We start from the raw sequence: 25,689 nt of genomic DNA, 5'->3' as shown, positions 1-25,689 counted from the left end.
GAAAGTATTTACTCTTTCCCATGCCAACCTTTTCTTACTCGTCCCCACCCGTAACGTCCTCGAACTGCATACAGACGATACACGCACACGCACACGCACACGCACAGACGCACACTCGCACGCATACATACTTTCAGTGCGACACATGTAGAATCATGTGGAATTGGGAATATATTTAAGAAGTAAGTAAGTAACCGAATTTAATATACTTATCCAATATTAGTTAACAGGACTCAAATAGTGACAATTAATGAAGAAGTTTTCCGGGACCAAAGAACAGTGTTTACTTATCCGATATGTTTAGTTAAGCGGTTTTTACTCAGGCGGTTTCCTCTGTATAAAGAAAACCCTTTAAGAACCAATACGTCGGATATTCAGCCACTACGGAACTGCAATTTTCTACGGCAAATTGCAACTGATTGTTGTGCAAGTAGTAATATAGTACAAACGTCTAAGAGTATTCATAAATATACTGCTGTATTTTAATGAAAAAACCCCCAACAAACAACACATTTTGTACATGAACAATTTTATTTCTTGTACTATGGACCATGGTCCATGGCTGGGGCCTTGTCGCTGTTGATGGTGTAACAGGTGACAGTGTAACGTTCTGTGTCGTCATTGATGAAAAATCACAAGCGTAGCCTCTCTTTAAAGAAACAAACATGGCCATATCATGTGGGCACAGCATTTGGTAAGTTTTTCAAACATGCTAATACACCTGCTGTTTGATCAATGGATATGCTTCAGATGGGACTATTTGCAACATCAAGTGTTAAGTTTATCATTAACTTATTGACATATTACAAGTTAACATGACACACTACATTCGTGGGTGTAGGTCTTTTTTCACGAAATCAGATTCTAAAAAATAAAATTACGTCCTTCGTATTTCTCATTCCAACATGTTAAATAGTCAGTGTTGATAGCGTTGACATATGAATTTTTCCGGTATATGTTCCTGGCAGAATAGTAAAAAAAAATAATAAATTTTAGCAGTCACATTAATCATTTCGTTCAGCACACGCGCATGTGACTTTGCCGGCGTGATCACAGGTGAGAGCTCTGTGGTTCCAGAGAGTGCCTGGAGGACAGTTCATAAACCCAAGACAGATAACCTCTCCAAAACAGAAACGGTACTGGCCGCAGTCATCGGGGTTTGCATAATACCACCACCTGCTATTTGCCTGAGAGGGATCTACAACATAAGAAAAAGCAATTGCAGTATAACTCATCGTAGTCTTTATCGAATTAAGCCCGAGAAATGTTCATTTGTTGTCGAGTAACACATACCAAAAATGACTTTTCTGTCTAGCGAATAGTGCAGGTCGTGTGCAACAAATGTTATCCATCTTGTTTTCCAAACAGACGTGATTATAATAGCTACTAAGAAAATAATTAATTATGGTCCCAATACCTTTGCAGTATTGAATAAAATATGTCAAAAAAACCCACACCGATCCCATTAATACTAGCATATGCATACTCTCATTTCACTGTTCAAAATTGTAGGTGGCAGCTCTCTCTTATGTCTTTATAGCCTCGTGAAGCTTCCATATACAAGAATGTTCTCCATCCTATCATTGATTTGTTAGTCTTTGTTAAAAAAAAACTGGTGACATTTATATGTAAAAATAAATTATCGCATTAAGTGTGGAGATGATAGGATAAAAAATGTTGTGTATCAATATCTACCTGTATAATAATCGCAGTCTTCATCGTCCGTGGGTTCACCATTAGACATGGTAGTCGGAGTTGTAGTTGTAGTAGTTGTCGTCGTTGTTGTAGAGGTGGTAGATGGAGTTGTGGTTGTTGTAGAAGTAGTAGTGGTAGTGGTCGTAGTTGTAGACGTAGTTGGTGTAGGAGTTGTTGTTGAAGTAGACGCTGTTACCGTGGCTTCTAGAAGTTTGTTCTTAACGGAGTTGATGAGTGTGAATCTGCCTCCACCGCACAGATTATTGAAGTCATCAAAGTCCAGCGACCAGAACATGACGCCCCCGTAACCCTCGTTTATCACCAGATCAGTCTGGAGAAATACAAGAGATCAGAGAACATCAATAAACAAGGGCATTCATTCCAGAAATATCCACATGAAGAAAACAACAACAACGACGACGACGACGACGACGACGATGACGATGTCGTTGATGACATTGTTGTTGTAGTGAATGGCGATGATGGTGGTGGTGTCAAATGCCACCAATATTACCTCATATTTACCTCATCATTCAAGCAAGGAATTACATTCCCTGGCTCCCATTTGTCCATACACCTTACCAATTTTGTGCTTAGTAACTGCTGGCTGCTCATGATATGTTGTCACTGTTGTTTCACTTGTACATCTATAGTCTTTCATACATCTGATGGAGGAATAAGGATATACTTCGAAACACGTGTCCATCAAAATAAATTTAACATCCATAAATTCTTGCTTTTATATTTGGTTTTGTAATGTGATTAGTTAGATTTAACTTTTATGTACTGTACACCCTTTTTGTAATGCTACCGTTTTGCCAGACAAAGGCGTGGCATTATTTCCAGGATGGCATTATAACCAGGTAGGTCAGTTAGGGGACCTGTGTAATCAACAAGGTGATTGAACTGATGTCTTCCGTAATGAGCCTTGAATGACTGGATAATCCCAGCGTCTAGGGGCTGAAGGTGATATGTTGTAGGTGGCAGTAAGTGTATTGTCACATGTGTTTTCCTGTTTTGGATTACAAGACTACTTGAAGCATTAATGTATTAAGACAAGTAATGTGAGTAATGTAAATTAACCAGTTAAGGTATGAATACTACATGCAGCCCGTGTAATTGGTATTATAACCAGGGGAAAATGACTCTTTGTTTAAAAAACCCAACAAGCCAACCAACCAACCAACCAGACAAACACAAAAAACCACAAAACCCAAAACAACAACTAAAACGACAAAAAACATTGGCAGATGGCATTACATCCAGTGTTTGGCATTATGACCAGGGTATTATATAGGCAGGATATCCGTTCTGGCAAAAACATGGTATTATATCCAGGATGGCATTATTGCCAGGGGCATTATAACCAAGGTGCTAAGTAATTGTTTCCTGTGTTATTTTATTCTTGAACCTGTTGCCATGTCTGCGGTGTGCTGGCATTGATTACACGTTCAACTGCCAGTCTCCAAGCATATAAGTCTGCTAGTTACCGCCAATCATTGATACAAGGTTCTATTTACATGTCAACCACTTGTATAATTCAGACATCTAGAAATCTGTGCTTCGCAAAGGTTATTTCAAGAAGTTCATGTCATGTTTTTGAGCTAACCCCAAACCAGACTGATTATGTTTCAGCGGATTTCGTTGTTTTTCTTAAGTCACGACGATTCAGGATGACGTCATTTTCGTTTATAACATATGCCTCACGAAAACTTACTGACAGAATTAAGCTATAATTAAGCTATAAATGTTAAGTTACTCCAGGGCGGTGAACATGTTGTCCATAAACACTACTGAACTACGCTTTGTACAGACATTGTGCTTCAATAATATTTATATCGATATTTTAGAATCAGTTCTTGTGTCAACCAAGTCAGCGAGCCTAAACACCCGACCCTGCAAGTCGAATCTTAGGACAAGCTTAGGTTAGAATACTGAAGACCAGTTCAAACCCGGATCTTCACGGGTGCCGTGTAAGGAGCAATACATTCATACCAAAAATGATCGTGTATGCAACACTTTAGTACATATACGAAACAGGAATCTCCCTGTATACGAAATGGAAGCACTACTGTAGCTTCTGTAGCCAAGGACGTCGAGTGTAATGGTACACAGCTATGAGGCGACACCTCAGGTGATCCACTCGGTTTATTTCGTAAGAAAATTATACATTTGGACATAACGGAGTCGAGATTTTGGTAGTTTGTATCAAATCTATGTCACAAAGGTACTACAAAGCAATTTTATCCAAATCTTTTCATCCGTGAAGGTCCGGGTTAGAATTGATCTTCAGTAGTCCATACTTGCCATGAGAGGCAACTTATCAGGTTTCTTGGCTTGGTCTACATATGTCATTCTATCCCACTTGTGCAGCTCGATGCTCATGCTATTGAACACTGGATTGTCTGGTCCAGGTTGAATTATTTGCAGACCGTCGTGATTTAGCTGGAATACTGCTGAATGCGGTTAAACAACAAAGAAAAGCTATTCAAATATTAAACACTGACGAATAACGGTCACCCATAGAAGCTGATCACACTGGTCTAAAGTTCTAAATGGATCCGTTTACATATTGTAATTCTGTCATTCTGAGAAATTAGGTATACAATTTGATATTATATGATAGTCACGCGAACTAGCGACCCAATATGGATTCCCTCCTATACTGACCAAGAGTACATTTTGGAACTGAGATGACTGGACAAGCAATGTTCGTAATGAACAACGAGTGTGATATTCAGGCACGACGTAAGGGAGCCACCCTGCCCTCTTTCCACTATATTAAGTCGTTATTTGAAGCTGCCAATTAGTCAACAGGATGAAAGAGGAAAGATGACGAGGCCAGGGCCATTAATCAGTGGTCAGTCCTCTGAGTATTGGACAGTTCTGTCAGTATGTAGCTTGATGGAAAGTGAATTACTTGTGCCTCATCATTAGCACCTGCTGAGGTTCTGAGTCAGGTCGACATCTGTAGGAAAGTGACCTCGTCACACTGAAAACGATCTGAAGCTGTCTTCTCTTCTCCGTATTAAGAAACAGAAATGAGAAATCAAGGTTGTCCGAATTCGTGATGAAAATTGCTAAGAGGGCGGCTTTAACACCTCCACCTCCACCTCCAACAGCAACTACCACAACAACAACACATGTCAAGGTCAGATGTCATGTGCACTGTTACCACGTTCAATTACCTTGTGTGCACTTGAATTGAAATTTTCAGATATTTGGGGAATGTCCAGTCAAAGCTGCATTATTTTGTTATTATATAACAGTTACAATGCCTTCTCATCCTATCAGGTATCTTTTACCTAGACGGTGTGTTTCGAACAAAGGCCCATTCTTAAGGAAAAACGTCATTATAGAGTAACATATGTTTTCGGTTTGGGATAGATCGGAAGCGCTAGTTTATCTCAGAATGTTTGTTGAAACTTGCTACTCATTCAACAACACTGGTTTCTGTATGTAGAATAAATGACCAGGTTTTTTTTGTTTTACGCCGCACTCAGCAATGTTCCAGCTGGCAACTCACTGTAAACAGTCGCGTTTGGACCATGTAATCCAGTGATCAACACCGATCTACGGTATTGGGGTACGATATGTCAACCAAGTCAGTCAACCTCACCGCCCAAATCGATCAGTATGCTTTTACTACAAGCATGGGTTACTGAAGACCAATTAGACCAATTCTTCAAGGGTCCAAGTACAGTGACATTCTACTCATCAAACTATTGTGCTTGTTATTTGTAAACTCGGACAAGACATTTTTCACTTGTAGAAGGGCAATGATCAACAGTTTACAGAGAGATTACATTTATCACAAACATCCCCTAGGGGTTGAAGCTACCATGCCTTTGTTAACGTTGTCATGACTAGTGTAATTATTTGTCGATGTGCAACCTACCTTGATGGCCAAGCTTACAACGTCATCGTAAGAGATCCAAACGGGTCCAAACACAGCATATGGAACGAGAGCTACGTTATCAAACACGCGCTGGAAGGAGGTATTGCTGCAGACCTGAAATATATAAATGTCCAAAAGTAATATGCTTGATGTTTACGCCACGCCCCTGAGTTTACCAACCACAGATACCTTTATATCGAATGTACGCTTGTCTCGTAGTAACCATCATTATGCGGTTGTGTCGAACGTCGGATAACGCGAAGTATTTATACAGGTCAGCTTCGACACAGCGGTGTTTCGCTTACACATTATGACTTTCTCAGCACACTTTCCCTGCCCACGAAACGGGTTGCCTACCTCGAAGTATGCGATGACCCCCGGGGCTGCCACGAGGGGTGTTGCTGGTCCTGGGGTGCCAGGTGATCCGACGCCGTTCTGGGAGGGGTTCGCCAGGGTCCATACATGGCCGTATGTTGGCATTCCAACAATCAGCTTTGACTTTGGAATCCCAAGTTCTTCGTTGTAGATTCGAAGAGTTTCAGTCTGAAAAAGCACATAATGGACACACGTTATATGACTGAATGAACGGACTTAATGTCACTTTGAACAATATGTCAGTTATACCACGAAGTGTTTGTTTCACGTGGGAGGAAAACCAAGCAATAACAATTTCTGTGGAAAAATATGAATGTCAACTTATGTAATAAGAGAACTTGACGTTTCGGGGTATTTTCTTAGTCTCGTGCTCCTCATATCACAAACGTTCAGATCCATAAATCTTAACCTTCCTCAACATCGCTTCTAAATGCTATATAAAAGTTTAGAAGCATTACTGAGAGTCATTGCCCACCTGGGATTCGAACCCGAGACCACAGGTTTCTTGCCATCACCCTAGCGACAAATACATAAATGTATATACTTGTACGGTAAACTCCTAAACTCTGACATATATTACATCTGAATATTTCTATTCACATGACAGTATTATTATTAAAGTTGCCTTTTGGAAGTCCTCTTATATTTTATAAACTTCCGTAACGCGAGCTCAACAACGCCTATATGACTTATTGGGTATATCGCTGGAAGACGGGAGCGTGGAAAAATGCGACAGTGCTGCTACATTTGAGGTGTATATTATGTCATATATATAACACCTGGTGTCTGGTATATATTTAAGATTGTCGTGGGAAATGACATCGCTGCTGCGAAGCAATGGAGTTTCAAAGTCATGAGTACGTAGCAAAGTTATCAAAGTCATGAGTACGTAGCAAAGTTATCAAAGTCGCGAGTACGTAGCAAAGTTATCAAAGTCGTGAGTACGTAGCAAAGTTATCAGTGCCATGAGTACGTAGCAGTATCAAAGTCATGAGTAGGTACCAAAGTAATGAAAGCCGAGAGTACTTATCAAAGTAATGATGGTCGTGAGTACGATGCAATGTAATACCAGCTGAAAGTAAGTAGCAAAGGTATAAAAGCCCCTAGTACGTGCCAGTCAAAGTAATAAAAGCCATACGTATCAAAGTACGTATCAAAGTTGTTATTACGTAACAAAGTTATCAAAGCCGAGAGTATGTAGGAAAGTGATGAAGATCGTAAGTACGTAGCAAAGTTATCACAGCCGAGGGTATGTAGGAAAGTGATGAAGATCGTAAGTACGTAACAAAGTTATAAGGGCAGTGAGTACGAACCAAAGTATAACGTTGATTGGGGTCGTCCGGCTGAGGATACAATGGTGCATTGTGTCCAGTGGTCGAATCCCAGGGGCCGTAGTAGTCATAGCCCATGACGTTAACGAAGTCTAAGTACCTGTAAGTATATCCAGGAATCTCTACCTTCATATTATATGTAAAATACAGTCTAAACCTGCTCGGCAAAATGAAGTTGATGGTGACAAAAATTGAAACAAACAATAAATGGTTAGTTCGATGGTTATGTTTTGAGGCAGGTATCATATACTGAACAGCAAAAGAAACGCAACTCTGGCTTTTTGCTTTACTACCCATCAGAAGATTAGACTCATTTAAAGGATTCACTATATGTTACATTTATACATACATTTACACCTAAGATAAATTTCTCCACCAACTTTGGGGAATCAACTGCAAACCTTATGCAGATAAACTGAATGAGTATCATGAATCAAATTGCTGAAAAACATGTGCAAATATCGTGCATGTGAATAACCTTGTTTTGGAGTATAGTTTTGTTAAGAATTCACCAATTTTTCATTCACAGAAATCGTGACAATAATCTTTTCAATGCTACAAATTTGTTGCAAATACATCAATGCATGTACCTTGAAACAGTCGGGAAAATTTTGCAAAAGCCTAGTTTAGAACAGTTGACTGAAATAAGTGGCTACACTTACTCTAAACTCTTGATGGGTGGTACAGAAGAAATAAACATGAACGCTTACTTTTGTGAGATTTCATTTTTTTGAAACTTGCATGCGTTTCTTTTGCTGTTCAGTATAGCTATAGACCTAACGTTTTGCGTTTTTAGATGAATGTTTTGCGTCTAGTACTGTTTTGATAAAGGCATTTTGTCAAATACTGTTTGAAGTGATAGTGTATTTTCTTTAACACATACGTTTATGTTGACATGCCTGTAGATGGAAAATTCAATAAGGAAACACGGTACTGACAGACATCAATGTAGCCTTGTTTCATTATTTGCACACTGGTTCATGCAAAATATCAATAGAAATGTATATGAGAAATATAGCATGAAAATACTCAAGGACATGAATTGATTATTTGCCGTGGAAATTGCCTTGGAATATTTTTTACGTGAAGAGCAGGTGGGCATTTTTTAAGTAATTGACAGATTTCATCATTTTATATTTTTTCTGACAGATAAGGACGTTTCATATCCCTGGGGCTTAACCAGGAACTTACAACAACGCCATAACAAACATTATAAGTAGCTGTGATTCCGGCCAATTAATAAACTGTTCACATACTTTCCGACCCGTGAAGGTCCAGGGGTAGAATAGGCCTTCAGCAACCCATGCTTGCTAAAAAAGGCGACTGTCCTTGTCGTGAGAGGCAACTACCGGGATCGGGTGGTCAGAATCGCTGACTTGGTTGACACATGCCATCGGTTCCCAATTGATCAGATCGATGCTCATGTTGTTGATCACTGGGGTGTCTGGATCAGACTCGATTATTTACAGACCGCCACCATATGGCTGGAATATTGCTGGGTGCGGCGTAAAACTAAACTCACTTACTCACTCACTTACTTTCCCGACTCGGTGTTGAAGCCTGCGTATATGTTTTGGAATCCAGCAGGAACGGCTGCGGACAGCAGGTAGCCGTATGGCTCAAAGGCATTTTTCAGCTCCTGAAAGTAGAAGTTGAAATCATATTATACATCTTTGGCTTTGTAAGTCTGTCAGATGATGGACCAATACACGTATATGAACTGGAGTCATGTAATTGTAGTGAGTAGATAACATGGAACAGGAAGCGCATAGCGATATGAAAGCAAAGAATTGTCTAGTTATAATTCGGAGAAGTGAATGCCCAGTCCGCGGTCTAACCCACTCAGCCTTACGGAAACTTGTGGCTGAGTGGGTTAAATCGCTGACTTAGTGGTGATTAGGGGCCTCAGTCTGAGAGTGCGGGTTCGAATCCCGGATGCGTTTCAAACCCCCTTCTAGAATCTGTACTTTATTGAGAAAGTGTAACCCAGATAAGGGCACGGTTGATCTAAGAACAGATACGTTTGTACACTTCGTGTTGTTTTAACGAAACGACCAGATTCCTTGTTACATGACGACTGCTGGATTAGACAACCCGGTGGTTGATATTGCGGGTGTTTTACGATGTGGCACAGTCAAGCTAATCTCCCAGTCCATTGGGACTACTGATTTTGGAAAGAATACGCCTAACTAGTACCTGTTAATCATCCGCCATACAGCTAGAATAGTGTCGAGAGAGGCGTAAAACCGAACTCACTAATATGTCTGTCATACACGTGAAGATCCGCGTAAGAGGCGAGTTACTTGCTTGACAAATGGCAATGCATAGATTGGTGCTCATACCGTCGATCAATATTGCCTAGTCGATTATTTACAGACCACAGACATACAGTTGGAATATTGCTGAGTGTGATGTAAAATAACAAACCAGACCAGGTAATCATGTGAAGGGTGAGTGAGTGAGTGAGTTTAGTTTTACGCCGCACTCAGCAATATTCCAGCCATATGGTGGCGGTCTGTAAATAATCGAGTCTGGTACACCCCAGTGATCAACAACATGAGCATCGATCTGCGCATTTGGGAACCGATCACATGTGTCAACCAAGTGAGAGAGCCTGACCACCCGATCCCGTTAGTCGTCTCTTATGACAAGCACAGTCGCCTTTTATGGCAAGCATGTGTTGAAGGCATGTTGTACCCCGGGATCTTCACGTGTCAATCATGTGAAGAAACGTAGTTTGGTATCAGCCTCACCTGACAGAGCAACACGAAGTTGTCTTTGTCTTCCGTCGTTCCTCCTCTTGTTCCCGGGTACTCCCAGTCCAGATCAAGGCCGTCCAGACTGTACCTGGATAGAGTGGACAGGACGCTGGAAATGAAGGCCGCTCGGTTGGCTCTAGTGGTAACCATGTTAGAGAACGGTGTCGAGCCGAAGCTGAATCCGCCAACAGCTATCATGATCTTCAGCTCATTGTTGGAACTGCGCAGCGCAGTGAGACCGGATAACCTGCAAAACATTTGGAAACAGTCTTTACGTGGCGTACTCAGTAAGATTCCAGCTATATGGCGACGGTCTGTAAATGATCGAGTCTGGATCAGGCAATCTGGTGATCAACGGCATGAGCACCGACGTGTCAACAAAGTCAACGAGCCTCAACACCCGATCACATTAGTCGCCTCTTACGACAAGCATGGGTTACTGAAGACCAATTCTAACCCAGATCTTCAAGGATCACATCTACAAATTAGGTAAGTTTAAGATACAGAAATCAACATCCTGTTTTTGAATAACCACCGACGATAATTCTTTGGAAGATTCGATTTAAAAGAAATGATTTCAATCAAATTTCAAATGAAATCGACCAATCAATCAATCAACCAGTCAATCAACCAGTCAATCAATCAATCAACCAGTCAATCAACCAGTCAATCAATCAATCAATCAATCAATCAATCAATCAATCAATCAATCAATCAATCAATCAATCAATCAATCAATCAATCAATCAATCAATCAATCAATCAATCAATCAATCAATCAATCAATCAATGAATGAATGAATGAATGAATGAATGAATGAATTAATTAATTAATTAATTAATTAATTAATTAATTAATTAATTAATTAATTAATTAATTAATTAATTAATTAATTAATTAATTAATTAATTAATCAATCAAGTCGTTGGTAAATGACCAGACGGTAGCCACATGAATACGTGCAAACACCTTGTTGTGGGTACAGCAACGTGCACTAAATTTGGACAAACTACTGTGAGCATGTGTCCCAGTCAACCCAGCTCTGAAGGGGTAACACGTAAGGATGGGAATGTCACATTAACCCAATGCGCCTAGTGGTTTCAATACTTGTCCAGACAAGTGGGAATTTGTTTTTGTTGAGCCTAGCGCCAATGAGTAAGTGGGTGAGTAACTTTGGTTTTACCCCGCTTTATCAATATTCCATCAACACTATGTGGGGGAAAAATCAGAAATGGACTTTTCACATTATACCCATGTGGGGAATCGAACCTGGATCTTCGGCTTGAAGAGCGATTGATTTAACTACTAGGCTACCCCACTGCCCCAACACAGCTACGTAGTCCGTGGGGACCTTTAATCAGCACGTTATCGTAGATGTTCTTCTCGAGTGTTACCAAAACGTCTCTCTCCCAAACCAATTACTGGCTATTCAAAAGCGCCCATGTTGGAGCCCAATCAACGTAATACTTACAAAGACCCAGCGTTCAATTCATCAGGCCGGAGATCCCAGCTGCCCTCGTTGAACAGGTAGAAACTGTAGATGATGTGGGTGCAGAGGTCGGAGTCAATGTTCCCAGGGAGGAAGGTGGCTCCAGCTGGTCTGTACTGGCTCCAGCTTGTGTAGTAGCATACCCGCTTGAAGCTGGTCATACCTGAGGGTAGAGATGTGATCCATATGCACGTGATCCATGTTACAGACGCCAGGAACACTTACATCATTTACAACCAATAGTTGTCATACAGATCTTGAGACAATGTGTCCAATACAACTCACGTAAATCGAACTTTTGTGGCAGATCTAGACTACCGCATTTTCTGCAAATGGCCTATTCTCTGGCCTACTTTTCATTGTTTTTTATATTTCATTTGTTTCTGTGAAATATGTTCCTTTCAAAGACTAGATGTTTGTCTAAGCAAGGATGAATTTGGACTAACAAACAAATGTACATACCCGCGATTGGTATTAAAAGACAAGGTATGATAACTACCGTTATTAGTCAATGAAATGTCCACGATATATGTAAAAAGGAAAAACTTTGCAAGAATTTGCAAAAGTAATCATATATGTCTACATAATTAAAATAAATATGAAACTTTCTTTACCACATTTGTGCAGATACAAACACTAAGGCAATATTTCGAAAGGTCACACTGTCAAAATGGTATTTAAAGGATTTTAACTATCTCGTGTCAAGACGTGTACACTCCGCTTACCATTACACTGCAGGACTGATGCAAGAACGAAGACAGTCAATAGAGCCACCGAGGTCCGAACCCCAAGTCCACACTAAAAGTCAACGAATATTCATTTCAGTTTCACAGTTATAGATGTAACTGTTACAGATGTAACATCAGGGAACAAACAGTCTCACAAGAAGGATAAATGACAGCGAAAGACAATAATTTCGCCTTTTTTCGGTTACTTACAGTAACAGGGGTGTGACCTCGGCTTGAACGATGTATTAGGTCATTAAAGCATTTATTATCAATATTGATAAACTACATTAACATTCAAACATAACCATGTCGCCTTTTCACCAGTCAACAGACACTGTACACCAAGGGATGGAATGTATCCAGATAACAGCTCCACATCCTCTTTACTGTTTCAGCACCTTAGTGTCAGATATGGGGCAACTGGGTAGCGAAGTGGTTAAAGCGTTCGCTAGTCCCGCCGAAGACCCGGGTTCCTCACAGTGTGTGAAGGTCATTTCTGGTGTCCCCTGCCGTGATGTTGCTAGAATAGTGCCCAAAGCGGTGTAAAACCATACTCACTCACCCAGTGTGAGTGTCAGGTATCATGCATCAGATAGAAAACAAATATATCGACATACTAGATCTACATTGAAAGACAACCTTTCCATCCGTCTAAGCACCGCGGTAACAGATATCATACAATAAACAGGGAACAAATATATCGACATACTAGATCTGTATTCAAAGACAACGTCCTCACTGTCGAAACACCAGCATAACAGATATGCACCAAGCAGAATTAACTGTACAGACTATTTTAATATGCTTTGAAAGGCAACCAGCACGCCGTTCAAGCACCCGTCTAAACGTGCATACATCAACAGGAATGAACTGTACTGACATACTTTGATCCATGTTGAAAGACGCTTTACCGCCTATGCACCTTATAATTAGGAACATATAGTATGTACCAAATAAGGTATAGCACTATCCACATAGTAGATCAACAAATAAAGACATCCACTGAGCACCCGACTTGTAGACCATCCACCACACAGGATTCACTAAACATACTATCTTGATCCACATTGAAAGACAACCACTACACTGTTTAAGATCCGTAGTAGCATACAGTGCAAGCTGTCTAAACCGGCACGCTTTGGGGACTGATGAAATAATCCGGTTTGAACAACGTGCCGAATTGTAGAGGTGGCAAGGTTACGTACGACTAGAACTGAACATTGTTGTATCAACTACTCTCACTTACTGCACCCATTGCAAATGCAACACATTTCCACAAGACAAAGATTTCAACTCACATTCACTTCTATTCAGACATTTTTAACACATTTGAAAAATAATCTGACATCTTGGTTTGGGTATTCACAACTGATGATTCGAGAACGATTTTCTCGGCGATGGTGTATATCATACGTCAAACAGGTAATACCCGTAGCCATATGCTAGATCTACATTGATAGACAACGTCTTCCTCACCGAAAAGCCCGTGTAACATCTATTGTACTCCATACGGGATTCATAATACATACTGTCATGAACGACATTGAAAGGCAACTATATCGTTTAGCACTGAGTAACATTTTCATACACCAAATAGGGTATAAGTGTTTCTACATACTACATCTACACTGAATACAAACGAATGCACAGTCTAAGTCTCTGAGTTGCAGATATACACTATTGGGATTACCCGTACGGATACACTGGCGTCAGATCTCAACTCATCCCAACACAGCTATCCGTATCTTTGTTGCAAATAAAACATCAAACAAAGGGAGTGGAAAGACACTAAAACCACAACAGAGTCTGTTGACGCAACGGCGAACATGCCCTGTCTACACGTTCATTTGAAGGTCGAGGTCACCTAAGAGGTGAGCTCAGAAAACATCCCAACACCTTCAAGTAATTAAAAGAGCCCAGGTGTGTAGTGGGGAGTATTTGATCTATGTACTGTAGCTTCTATAAACAGGGCATCATGTCGTGGTGTGTTTACTGACCGATTACTATGTATTACACGTGGGATTACTGTGCATGGTGTCAGTTGAACAAGACAGCTCGATCACATTTATGATCCTTTAATGTACTTTTGTACTTACATCCATTGTATGTGATATGAATAACCAATTACCCAGACCTAGGGCAATACACATATACTACCCATCAAAACTTTTGACTTACTCAAAACATTCACTATATGCATGCACGTGTGTTTACATCAAAGACGAATTAGTCTATTACTTGGGGGAACCAACTGCAAACCATATGGAGATGAAATCCACAAGAATCATACAAACTGCTAAAAAACATGTGCAAATATTGTGCAAGTGAACAGCTTGGAAATAATTGTTAAGAATTAACGGAGATTTGGTAACTGAGTTTCACGATTGATGACAATAATCTTTTCAACGTTACGAATTTGTTTTGAAGATATCATGTGTAAACAGTACATTTTTAAGATATCATGTGTAAACAGTACATTTTTAAGATATCATGTGTAAACAGTACATTTTAAGATATCATGTGTAAACAGTACAATTTTAAGATATCATGTGTAAACAGTACATGTTTAAGATATCATGTGTAAACAGTACATTGAAACAGTAAGGAACATTTTGCAAAATCCAGTTTAGAACAGTTGACTGAAACAATTGCTACATTTACATTAGTGAGTCTAATCTTTTGATGGGTAGTGTAGATGTTTAGGACTGGAAGCTTAATATCAATTGAAGCAATGGTTAGCTCAATATATTTAGTATTTGGGAACGTTCGTAAAACTCGACTCTTCCCCATGACGTAAATATGGTTTCTAGTATCAATTTCAAACAGGAGGTTTCAAGTTCAGATCGTAAGAATATTTATAACATCAGTCAGCGTTGATGGTTAAAAAAATATCTTGTGTTATAATTCGACATTACGTTACACGTCAGAATTTGCTGAACCGGTCAATATGACGTCTTGGCCTTGCGAATGTACTAATTCATTTCTTAAATTGGGTCAGTATTTCAATTTGGGGTTTGCCCACTACTTCCTCACGTGTTATGTTGATGTTGCTTAGTCTGCCTATATTCGTGTCATGCAGGACATACGTATATGTCACTTTTGTCTTATGTAAATTGAAGTTTTGTAGTAACACCTTTTCATATAAAATTCCATTTAAAAAAATTTATATATAACATTTTGTTATGCATGTACATTTTGTTGGTCACGAACGGCACTTTCTAACAACCAGCACTTGGTTTTACCTAACACTCTCGTTTATCAAACATGGTACTTTCCTATATTTAGGATCTAGACAAGCATTTTATGCTGCAGTATCCTTTTTTTGAAAGACGACACTTTCCGATATTCAGCATTTAGTACTGCATGTCACTTCACTATACCCAATAATTTGTCATGCTTGAAGTTTCCTTACATCCAACAGTTGGACGTAATTGTCACCTTATTATATTCTACACTGTGCCATGCAAGTCACTTAGTTGCATATTATACTTGATTGTACAAAATTTAATACTTTCTTATATCCATGTTGTTAAGACATGTTCCCTCGTTATAACGAATATTTTATAGACAACATTTTGTCATTCTTGATATTTTCTTATACCCAATATTTTGTTACTTTCGTTAATATGACACTTTCTCATATTCAACATTGGACCATTCGTGTCAACTTAAAAAGCTAAATGTGTTGAGGTATGCCATATATCCAATAATTGGTCACATTTTGTCATGTATGCCACTTCCTTATATCATATATTTAGTCACGCTGGGTGCTCTTAATATATTTATAAATATATGCTTTATGATTTCTTAAATGCAACGTTTGATCCAAAATGACTTTTTGTTATATCTACAATTTGTCCTGCATTACATTTTGAACAGTTTTCATGAGTAGCGGTTCCAACAATTCGTCATGAATAGAATATTAGAAACAAGAATATTAGAAACATGGTTTTGATCAGTTTACTTCTCGCGATGGTCCTATGTCCGTTAACAATGCAGTTAAATTTTGACAGATTTACACACCAATAGCTTCAGCAACTCGAGGAATGTTTTTCTTAAACTTCCTCCATATATCCCGTCAGCTGTTCTTCTCATATAACGGATAAGATGATTTTAAAATTAATCAAATTTTAGAAGGACGCGACCACCTCTAGTACATATTTACGAACACAAGATCTCTCCAGGGGACATATTATTGTTTCCATAGACAATGTCACCGTATCTGTTATACAAATATCTGTAATGATAAATTCAGTCAGCTATTATGACATATACATACAAATACCTACACATCGACGTCAATTAAATAGAAAACATGAAGCTACAACCTACCATGGCTGAGTCGACTGTCTACCCCTAGTTTAACCCGGAGACTGGGCTTCCTCTACTCTTAGCTACATTTAATTCACCTAGAATTACTATTCATGCTTCGTGTTTGCGCCTAGCAATACAGACGAGCCACAGGTTTGAGGTAAACGGGAACGAGTAATATGGATTATTTGAGTCTACCGACGAGGTTCCATTGAACTCATGCTTTCCCAAACATTTCAGACAACCTGGGCCGTTTGTTCCCCACTGATCACTTTACGTAATCCGATGATGTATCTTTCCAAACAATGTTTATCGTGTCCAACTTCGTTCACTCCCAATGTACTTTCTGTGCTGTTTACACAGTAAACATATATCCTAAGGAAGTGAAGTACTTGTTCACTCTTATGATCAAATATAAACAGAAGAAGTGATTAAGCGACGCTTATTTGCTCACGACTTTACTAATATTTATCAACGATGGGTTTAAAACGTAGGAAGGCCTGAGGGTTCAAGAAGCTTTGAAACAAAATATGTTCCGCGAGGGAAGACTTCTTGTCTATTTATCATGCCCAGCTCTGACACCCTTGGTCAATAGTAGTCATTTTTCTAACATGCTGATATCATCTATGTTCCTTACATACTCCATGTGTACCATCACAAGTGATTGTTTATCTGTTAAAAAAGACCCGTGAGAAACTGTATGTCAGATCAATAGATGTAAAACTCACGTGTAACAATTTTACTCGAACTATTGACCTGTAATGTGTCACCTTGTTTGACACTTTCGCCAAGCGAGTGAATGAGTTAAGCTTTACCCTCAGCAATATTCCAGCTATATGGCGTCGGTTTGTAAATTCTCGAGTCTGGAAAAGACAATTTATTGATGAACAACATGAGTATCGATCTACGATGACATGTGTCAACCGCGTCAGTGAACTTAACCACCCGACCACCTCTGACGACATCCACTTTTGAAGAGGGCCGTATGTGACATCAGAAGCAAAGGATTTTATTATGGAGTCTTGAAAGATCAACAGGAGGAATACCGCTTATCACCCAAAGAGATATCTTATCCCTTGCTGTTATTTAGGACAGTCATTATCATTTCCCAGTTGGGTAATCAAAAGATGAATAAAGATTGATTGATTGGTTACTGATGTTCAGTTCTAACCCGGATCTTCACAGGTTCGCTAAGGACGAGTATGTATAAACCTCGCTTAATGGTATGATGTGACAGTCCTCTTATCTGTGTTAAAAGAGTTTAGAACTGATTGTTTTGAAATGAACCCAAGGGCATAACCCAATCCTAGCTTAATGAGAATACCACACTGATCAAAGACGTAACCGACATTTTTGTTGACGAGGCTGAAAAATATGGAACCGCATTAGATCACTACCTAAACCTGGTACGATGTTTTTCGAAAACTATTAAGTTTTTACTCAATTTTCAAACCGAATTTGACAATTTTGATTTTTAAAACTAAACTGCATTTAAAAACGATTTAAGTAATCTGTTGTCCAAACTCAAATTGACTTCTATATATTTGCGTTTAATATTGATTTCATTTCATTCTGGGAAATGCATTTTTCTCGAATTTGAGTAAAACTGGAACTTAAGTAAAAACTCAGATTTAAGTTTTTATCAGGTCTTAAATACCACCCATGTCAGATGTATGTTTAGTCAATATTTCTTAGCAGTTCTGTTCAGTCGTTCCTTGAATACATTAGCTAATTATCATGGAGATATAAAATACTATTTTGCGCTAAAGGAGCGGAGATCTTGAACGCCATCGTGAAATAAATGCGTTTGTCTGGTTGAACATGCTCTTTAGTACAGTCTCCTGTATATTATAGATAAGAATATATACAATTCATCCAAAGCTCATGTGAAATATGTAGGTGACTGCTAGAATAATTTTGCTCGCCGCATCCCTAAACTCATGGCGATGCAACTGCACTGGCTTTACTTACATCTCATTAAAATATGGCAATCATGATACTAAGTCACAAAACCTTACATGTCTGCTCTTTTCTAGGTTCAGGCCATGTTAAGAAATATAGGGAGGTATCTATAATTATTTATAGTACGTAACGTTAGAAACAACAAAAGGGGTAGTTACACATGTACTGCATGACCAACAGTGATGTTTCTCTGTACTGTGTCAAATAAATACGTCTCAAATACTCTTGGTCTCACAATAACACAAAATAAAATAGGATGATAAAGCGTTCATTAAATACAGTTGAATTCATGAAAGTGAGGTACATGTTACGTAGGGTAACACCATGATCGGTGACCCAAAAGGTATGAAGGTCAAGGTCATGTCATATAGGTCTAGATTTCAAGGTGTTTCCATTGACAATTGCACAGACATGTCTGCCCTTTTGTGACTGAGAAAAGAAAACATTGCTTCAACAGAGGCTAATATAAACACAGACATCTACCTTCCTCAGGGTTCTCATGTATGTGTATTGACTGAGGCAAGCCTACATGTCATCAGCACGATACTTCAGACTGTCCTGTGGTACAGCCTGTCATCAAGTCAGCTGTTTGAACAGCAGTTTCGTAGCCATGCATATATGCTCATATTTTCCCTTTACTGTAGATATTGGTGGGATGCGAGTATAGATTTGATTCCATTAACTAGAAAACGAGGGTGACAATTTTTTAAACTCTTTGCATGTTCTTGGTTCCTTGTTGACGTACTTGTGAAGATACGAGTTAAAATTGGTTTTCAGCAGCCCATTCTTGTAGGGAGCGACTAGAAGTATATAGCTCAAATATCGGTAAGGGTGGTGTTAAACAAACACAAACATTTATATACAAATATACAGAAACATCACGCAGATATCATTATAGTATATTTATATAGCGCGCTTATCCACGCAACTAGTGCTTGTTCAAGGCGCTGGCATTTTCCCCTTGATCACTGGATGTCAGTCTCAACGGCACATCATATTGTCAATCTCAACTCCCTTAGGAGTATCCAACTCTTGCTTCCACAAGGTGCACGGACGTTATTGTGACTTTCTTATCCTAACGAGGTACCCATTGACAGCTGGATGGACTAGGACACATAGTCTAGGTGTTTGCACCTATTCGTGTGGTTACCATCTGGTCATACACCAGTGGATTCGTGGGTTCTTTTAAGTGCACAGGGTTGTTTAGTGTACACTTGGGGTTGTGACAACACGGTGTAGAGTCTGCACACAAAGTTGACCCCAAGATTCTGTGACACACGGTCACTAGTGGAGGTCGATCCCGACACCTCAATCTCGTTGGATTACTAGCCTGGTGCCTTAGCCAACTCGCCCACCCCGTCCAGTGCATCTGCCATTTGCCTCTGCAAACTTAATGCATGCTGATTTGAATAAATGTTATTACTGAAGTGTATGTGATATTGCCCGAATATTGCTAAACCCAGCTTACTCAGTCATCAGTGGAGCGGCTCCCCTTCACATCTCTGTGGCTACACATGTAAGTTAAATAGCTGAGAGCAGTATCTAGACTGATCAAAGATTCACTCTTGCTTTTGACAATAAAATAATGATGGATTACGCCGCCTCGAGTAACATAAACATAATATGAAACACTGACATTCCTATTTTTGGAATATCTAAACATGACAGTCTAGTTCGATACATATTGATAGAAATGTAGGCATGCTGCCAAATTATGAATGTAGGTCAGAATGAACAATCAGAAATATTGAGTCTTAACAGTAACATTCATGTACAATTTGAACATGTACAATCTAAGGAGTAAGTGACACTGTAGTGTATGGACAATATCAAGTCCATAAAGTAAATGTATAATAATCAATCGGCATGCTTTCTTGAAACATGCATCCAGCCAGTGACATATATGCATGTCCGTGAAAGACGCATCTCGTTATTGAGGTACATGTGCCTCCATCACCATATATCCAGTTATTGACACATGCATACATTTATACTGACATGCATGGTGGACATGCATTCTTTCTTGAGTTATGCGTCTATTTAGTGAAATGTGTCCATAACTGAAGACTACCTCCAGTTTTTAACACACGTCTCCGTCCTTGAGCTATACGTCTCATACATGATACTAATTGTACTATATATCTCGTTGTTCACAAACGTCTCCGTCCTTGAGCTATACGTCTCATACATGATAGTAATTGAACTATACATCTCCTTGTTCACAAACGTCTCCGTCCGTGAGCTATACGTCTCATACATGATACTAATTGAACTATACATTACTTGTTCACCAACGTCTCCGTCCTTGAGCTATACATACATGATAGTAATTGAACTATATATCTCCTTGTTCACACACGTCTACATACTTAAAGCTAAAGTCAAATACATGATACCAATTTGTATGGTTCTGGGTTCATCACATTTTGTAACTCCATCGAGAAACTTGATCCCTTTGTGATAATTTAACACATGTATTCCCTAAATCTGAGGAAATGTAGACTTGCTTCATTTAAGGCTGTCGCACTGTATGTGAGGCTGGGCATAATAATGTGGTTCAGGGACTGTGAGACAAACTAGTCCCTAACTGAAGTATGCATATCGTTACTAAAACACGTGTACATGTGTATCCTTTACATGTCGAAATACATTATTGAAACATATTCCTATGCGTCCATGAAACACACACACAAAGACATTTCGCTATTTCTCCTACTATGAAATATCCAATCCAGGACATAAATATAAGGGTTTAGACATCGACATCAAGGACAGACACATCGTTACATATGGCATGTGACACGAAACAGACATGGCTGGGCATACCAACAAAATAAACAACTGTCAACATCACCCTAATCCATCTCACCATCGATTGTAGCGCCACAGGTACACAGATTTCCACGTTCATGACACCTCTCCAGTGACGATTACCCTAAGACATTACGAAAAAAACCCCGACTACAATCGAAATCAAACAATTAATCATATCACAAGCAGTAGCCACGCGTATGAAGACATACGGAACACTTGTCATTTGAAGAATACGTTTTAAAGCAGGAAATAGGTTCGTGTTGTGGCCGCTGAATCTGGTAGGACATGATAGGTTGTGCTCATTAACCTCTAGACACAGGACAGAGGGAATCGGTTCTGAGTCTTCAGACGGCATCAGTCACGTTGTAGACAGGTCATCTTATTAACAGTCGAATCCTCCTGCATCTAAACCCAAATTAGACTCGTTACTAAGAAGATATAGAGACTTACACATTTCTTTAAGGATAGATTTAAAAGGACAGTTCTCATCTTCATCAAACATGTTTCCCCATGCTGTGATATAGGTTTGATGTGACATGGTGTGAATTATTCTATGGACATACTAGAGAGAGTATTAAACATCCGCTGTATTCAACCCAAAGTTCTCTCGAGCCACGTTGTTAGAGATGGTGCGATGAAGCATAAGACTTCAGCTTCCTGTTTATTGCATACGGCGATATGTCGGTGCATGTTCTTACACAGTCATCACGTGTTAAGTTTCATTACTTACTCACTAACTTTAAGAATGCCGATGAAACGGGTGGAAATAGAGCTTTAAGGACTGATGAAGACAGACTGAAATATATCTGTAAAGCATCTTTATTGTGTCTGTTGTACTGATATTTCCACTCTTTACAAGTAAACTTTAGTGATAAGGACAAACTTTATGGAAGAAAAACTTATATATTTAGGTGATGAGATGTTTGATACAAATGAATGAGGTGTTCATTCATGTGTTTGTCCTCTGACTCTTAACTTCTTAACTCCCACTGAAGGAAGTTAATATAATTACCATCTTTCGTTATTTTACAGTTTAAAATTTGTGCCGACTGGGATGTTGATGAATGGGATAGTTGCATGCCATTCACCATTATTCCAACTACATCAGGAACCTGGGATGAGTTTCAGACATCTTATCTGTGGATGGAATTTCACCTGAAATTTGGCGTGATGAGAGAATGCTCAAATTTGCAGTTGCTGCTAGTAAACAGCCTTGTCAGTAACCCAGTCTTGTTAAAATTGATTCGTTTGTTGTTTATAAAATCCACTCAAACGTTTAAGTGATTGAGCCTTACTAAGGCGTGATATCACCTGCGTCTGTTTGTTGCATCCTACAATCAGCATAGGTTGTCTCTTCTAATAAACGGACTTATTACATTTCAAATCAACCTCGCAGATCATAATGAGATCATTTTCAACGGACCGAAATACTTTTAGATTATATCTGCGGTTCTATTTGGTTTCGTTTACTGGTAAACCAAGCCTTTAATAACAAGATACGCTCGATATCAGTGAACGAGGTATCCAAACTGATGACTGTTATAGTCAGCGTGTAAACAAAGCGGTGGAGTTGTGTGAAACACAAGCCTCACTACATCATGTCCGCGTCATACATAGTTGATGGGGCTCGCCTTACCCCGTACCTTACACGTACTGATACGGATGTGGGATGTAATGATGAAACATATCTCACTGGACAATGGAAGTGCGCAGTTTTTTTCATAGCGATCATGGTCACTGGAAAATAATGGTCTCCCCATAGACGTACGTTCCCTTCAGACTGATGCCTTGTGTTTTAACGACAGCTCTACTTTGTGTTTTTATGTCCAATTTCTATTGTACATTTTGGAAGTCTTCAGCGTACAGTTTTGAATTAAATGTATGTCTTGTTAACACAATTGTAATGCGATGCTAAAATATAACATAAAATGCATGTCATAATAGGACATACATACATACATACATACATACATACATACATACATACATACATACATACATACATACATACATACATACATACATACATACATACATGTACTCATGTTGGGAATCGAACCCGGTTTTTTGGTTGAAAGAAAGGATGCTTTAATCCTTTACGATTAAGGATTTCATATACGTTTTCATATTCTTGCAAAACAGTTCATTTGAATTGTTTGCTACTTTAAATGCATAATCAACGCAAATTCAACGAATAACCTAACTTCTTTGAGTGGCATTTTTCGAAGATGGAGAGTCAGATAAAGAAAAACTTTATGGATGAACAAAAAAGTTGTTCATCCATAAAAAAGCTTTTCATCCATAAAGTTTGTCCTTATCCGAATAACCTGCTTTCACACACAAAACGTGTTTATTTCATAAATGTGCTGCTATTTGTAAGACAACTTGAGCTTAGGTTGACGGACTAGAGATTCATTCTTATCATTCTTACTACATTTTCCCTCAAAGGAGATGCTTCTATATCCTTGAGTCATGGTTGTTTTCATCGTTGAACTATTAATATAATGTAACCTCACACATTGGAGATGAGATTTTTTAACCTGGTCTTTCTATGATAATGTAAACAAATGTATTCACCAAAAGGACACGCCAACACTGACCCACATTTATTTATAGCAATGTTTTTTTGTGTTAAGATGTTCCTTTAGCACGAACTACGAGGTGTGACGTCACAGCGCTGACCTAAGGTCAGTGATATTGTGTTTGTCCACAGAAGAACTGTCGGTACGCAGCATGTGTTACAAGATAAGACAAGGGCGGGGTTGAGAAGATGGGGAGAGTATGAGTCTTGTCTTGAGAATGTGCTTCATAAAACAGAAAAAACTGGAAATTTTGGAAATGCATTTTGTTTTGAATTACAAATGCATGAAAAAACCTACCAAAGTCCAAAAAGACAAGAGTATCCTAGTGTAACCACTCATGTTAGACGCAAAATGTAACCTCACTCATACATCAGACGCAAAATGTAACCACACATAATATATACCAGATGCATAATGTAACCACACATATATCAGACGCAAAATGTAACCGCACACATAATTATGTCAGATGCACAACGTAACCACACATATATCAGACGCAGAATGTAACCACACATATCTGTGAGATGCATTACGTAACCACACATATATCAGCCGCAGAATGTAACCACACACATATGTCAGGTGCATAACGTAACCACATATATATCAGACGCAGAATGTAACCTCACATATATGTGAGATTTATAATGTAACCACACATATATCAGACGCAGAATGTAACCACACACAGAGACAGATCTAGACACACACACACACACACACACACACACACACACACACACACACACACACACACACACACAAATAAATTTCAAGGGTTGGGTAAGGTCCAACATCCTCAGAATTCGAAGACCGTAGCATATTCGTAGGCATGCTAAGAAACCAGAGAATATGTGAAAAGTTTTTCTGTGAATATGTTTAAGTATATACAGTGAAAAATAATAAATAAGCGATGCAAATTCTTACTGTAATCAATCAAATTATTTTCCTTATGACAACTTAATATTAATGATTGAGTGCATCAAAATGAATGGATAAAAATAATGAACTACACAGCAAAAGAAGATATCCGTTCATGTTTGATGGTGTTTAAACAGGAAACCAAAAGGAAGGCCTTAGGGTCATTCGAGGCAGATCTAAGATATTCGGATATCAGAAGCAATATTACACTTATCATGGGAATAATCAAATAAATATTAAATAGCTCCTCTTTAAAGAATTAAGTGTATACTTTCTTATGAGTGAATGAATGAATGAATGAATGAATGAATGAACTAAAAATATTAAAGATCATACATGCAAATACATATATAGACACTCAGCAATATTAATTCATTTATATCATCTTGATTTAGTCATCAGAATAACATTTCTCACTCCCGCACTCACAATTGTACATTCGTAATCCCACTTACCATTTTAAGGTGAAATTTTCCTTTCGTGTAAAAGCCTCAAGAATTGAAAGCCAAATGATGAGCCGTCGTACTCTCTTTGCTTTCATATCATACGTACATTGTGAAAACATGTCTGTCCCGATTCATTGTTCACTCGAGCGTGGCTGGTGATGTAAAAAGTGACAATCCTACACCGTCAGCCCTTAGCCTGCCTACGTTCAGTGTCAACCAAACAAAAGCTTTCCGTCATAATGAAATATGAGTTTTGACAAATATTCCCTCCCCGACATATTTGTAATATTAATGAAGTTTTTAATTATTTAAAGGGAAACACGGTTCAGTAGTTCATTGTAAGTTAATCGGTGTATTATCATAAGTAATCGTTT

At 38.8% G+C, this 25,689-nt stretch overlaps 1 protein-coding gene across 1 annotated transcript; it reads right to left on the bottom strand.

Moving 5' to 3' along the window:
• Window positions 1–512: 512 nt before the first annotated feature.
• On the bottom strand, window positions 513–25,448 carry LOC137283734 (chitinase-like protein 4). The gene is made up of 10 exons (XM_067815400.1): window positions 25,325–25,448; window positions 12,274–12,346; window positions 11,531–11,711; window positions 10,053–10,305; window positions 8,838–8,938; window positions 7,282–7,399; window positions 5,951–6,136; window positions 5,594–5,707; window positions 1,696–2,026; window positions 513–1,198 (listed from the first exon to the last, which is right to left on the bottom strand). The coding sequence occupies exons 1-10, from the start codon at window positions 25,325–25,327 to the stop codon at window positions 1,005–1,007; spliced, it is 1,554 nt and encodes a 517-aa protein (XP_067671501.1). The 5' UTR covers window positions 25,328–25,448; the 3' UTR covers window positions 513–1,004.
• Between the last annotated feature and the right edge of the window lie 241 nt (window positions 25,449–25,689).

Source organism: Haliotis asinina, chromosome 5, assembly GCF_037392515.1.
Source record: "Haliotis asinina isolate JCU_RB_2024 chromosome 5, JCU_Hal_asi_v2, whole genome shotgun sequence".
NCBI lineage: Eukaryota > Metazoa > Mollusca > Gastropoda > Lepetellida > Haliotidae > Haliotis > Haliotis asinina.
This window is presented reverse-complemented; position numbering and strand designations above follow the sequence as displayed.